The 3,094-nt window shown below is 46.7% G+C and overlaps 1 protein-coding gene across 1 annotated transcript; it reads right to left on the minus strand.

The window, feature by feature from the left end:
• Positions 1-961: 961 nt before the first annotated feature.
• LOC145509576 (muscarinic acetylcholine receptor M3-like) lies at positions 962-2,734 on the minus strand. The gene is given in 1 exon segment (XM_081498656.1): positions 962-2,734. A coding segment is annotated over 1 exon segment (1,773 nt).
• Positions 2,735-3,094: the final 360 nt, after the last annotated feature.

Raw genomic sequence — 3,094 nt, forward strand, 5'->3', positions numbered from 1 at the left:
AGCCTGACATGTTCCACGTGAGGTCCGATGGACACTTTGGGGATCCTTGGAGAGCACGTGACAACTGGGCCAGCTAGTTATGCTCACCGTGATTCCAGAGCTAATGGGAATTAAAAGACCCAGGCAGACCAATTTGGGTGTGTAATTGCTACAAAAAAATTATTTCCTTCTCTTTAAGAAAAAACAAAGTCCATGGAGAAGGAAATGGCAACCCACTCCAGTACTCTTGCCTAGAAAATCCCATGGACAGAGGAGCCTCGTAGGCTACAGTCCACGGGGTCGCAAACAGTCGGACACGACTGAGCAACTTCACTTGAACACATTACGCTGAGATAAGTCCGACAAAGAAAGAGAAATACTGTATGTTATCACTTATACATAGAATCCAAAAAAGTCAATCCTGTAAAAAACAGAGTAAAATGATGGTTACCAGGGGATTAGCATGGGGAGGGCATAGTGGTGGTGCTTAAGGCTACAAACTTGTAACAGTTAGGGATCTAATGCACATAGAGACCTATGCACGATATAATGAATATAGACAATAACATTGTACTATAATTGTGGAATGTGATAAATAACAATAGCAATCATATCACAATATACAAATATAGAAGTACACACTGTTATACAAAGTTACATGTCAAATTTATTCAATAAAAGTTTTAAAATAAAATAAATAAATAAATAAATAAATAAATAAAAAAGAAAAAACAAAGTCCATTTCAGGATAAATTCCTTCATATTCAACAATAAGCGTACTTACTTTTGGCTGAACAGGTATTTGACTTTTGATATTAAAATGGGTTTATTTAATGGACTGGGAAACAGGCAGCTTCTTTCACATCTGGGTGATAAAAACATGTTTATCAGCACCAGAGATCACCCCACCCTCGCCTTACTCCCTCCTAAGGTTTGTGGGTTGATGTGTGCATTTGACGATGGCTATTGAACGCACCCCATTCTACAAGGCCTGCTCAGGCACCCGCTTGTGGAAAATGACCTACTGTCTCTTCTGGTACTGCTGCTTGCGTCTCTTCCTCTTGTCACACTGACACAACAGCAGCATCTTGAAAGTGTTTCTGAATGTTTTGTTGCACAGGGCATAGCACACGGGGTTCACGGTGCTGTTGATGTAGCACAGCCAGTAGCCCAGATTCCAATAGGTTTTGGGGATGCAGCTGTCACAAAAGGTGTTCACCAGAACCATGATATTATAGGGGGTCCAGGTGATGATGAAGGCAAGCAGGTTGGCGCTGAGGGTCTGGGCCGCTTTATTCTCCTTGATGAGGGACATCTGTTTCCGCTTACTGATCTGGTTTCTGGTCTTCAGAGCAAATCTCTCAGCCAGTGTAGCCTCCTTGAAGGACAGAGGTAGAGTGGCCGTGGTCTTACCCACCGAGGAGTTAACATCAGAGGCCTTAGCTGTGTCCACGGCAGACTCTAACTGTATGGGAAGCTTGGAGAAGCTTTTCTGAAAGCTGCCTCCATTGTCCATGCTTTGCTGGGCCTGAAGTTTGCTGGTTTTCCTCTCCAAGCCCACCATCCCCAGCTCCTCCTCCGGCACCTGCAGGTTGTCGGATGAGGGTAGTTTGGTGGAGTTGAAGATGGTGCTGTGACCTGGGAGCTTGAGCACTATGGAGTAGATGGCTCTGGTCTCTGAGCCAATGTCCTCCTCATCGGACAAGGTGGAGTTCTCCAGGGAGGCAGCGGCATCATTGTTATTCCAGCTGTTGCTGCTGCTGTGGTCTTGGTCCATCTGCTCGGCGCTTGGCTTCCAGCTGTTGGTCGTGAACCAGAAGTGGCAGCATCCGTACTTACTCCTGGCTGAGCGTTTCATGCTCTGCTGCTGGAGCTCATAGCTGCTGCAGCTTCGAGAACTGCCCGTGGGGTGGACAAAGTTCTCCGCCTCGGCCTCTCTTCCAGAGGCCTGCAGCCCAGCAAGTTCTTTGGTACGTTTTTCAGTTTCCTTATAGATCCTCCAGTATAAAATAGTCATGATGGTGACAGGCATATAAAAGGCAGCGATGGCCATACCGAAGGTGATGGTGGGCTCGCTGAGGAACTGGATGAAACACTCCCCTGGAGGCACAGTTCTCTTCCCAACAAAGTATTGCCAGAACAAGATGGCAGGAGCCCAAAGGATGAAGGAGGTGACCCAAGCCAGACCTATCATCACACCAGCTCGCTTTGTTGTTCGTTTGGCTCGGTACGTGAGTGGCCTCGTGATGGAGAAGTATCTGTCAAAGCTGATGACCAGAAGGTTCATGATGGACGCATTGCTAGCCACGTAGTCAATGGACAGCCAGAGGTCACAGGCCAGGTTCCCTAATGCCCATCAGTTCATGATGATGTAGGTAGTAAACAGATTCATTGAAATGACCCCAATAATCAGGTCAGCACAGGCCAGACTTAAGAGGAAGTAGTTGTTGACTGTCTTCAGCTGCTTTTTGACCTTGAATGCCACTATCACCAGGATGTTGCCAATGATGGTCACCAAGGCCAGGACACCTGTTAAGAATGCAATGAAGACCACCTGCCAGATGGTATGACCTCCTAGAGGGTCACTGGTGGTGCCATTTGGAGAGGAGAGATTCCCAGCTGCCCGAGAAATGTTCTAGCTGCCAAAATGAGTAATCGTTCCGGGGGACAGCCCTGTATCCAAAGAGCCGTGAATCCAGGAAGAGCTGATGTTCAGAAACAAGGGTGAGGTTGTATTGTTATTGTGCAAGGTCATGGTGACTCACTGACATAGTCTGGGGAGAAAAGAAAAAAGTTGGAGTCAGGACCATTTCTGCCCTCACTGGATTTGTTTTCTGCATTGCATCCTCTAAAAGACATGGAAGACATATCATCGGATGATGTGTGTGCCCCCAAGGACTGTAGCCCGCCAGGCTCCTCTGTCCATGGGATTTTCCAGGCAAGAATACTGGAGTGGGTTGCCAATCACATATTTTAAACCTAAAACATAATCACTTCTCACACATAGAAAGTTTTAATCTAATTTTTTCCAAAGGGAGTGTAACAGAGTGGGACCCTATGGGGCCTTCCCAGGACAGATGCCACCTCCCCCCATATCTTCTACTTGTCTCTTGTC

Source organism: Giraffa tippelskirchi, chromosome 6, assembly GCF_054371585.1.
Source record: "Giraffa tippelskirchi isolate mGirTip1 chromosome 6, T2T-mGirTip1v1.2.pri, whole genome shotgun sequence".
NCBI classification, from domain to species: Eukaryota; Metazoa; Chordata; class Mammalia; order Artiodactyla; family Giraffidae; genus Giraffa; species Giraffa tippelskirchi.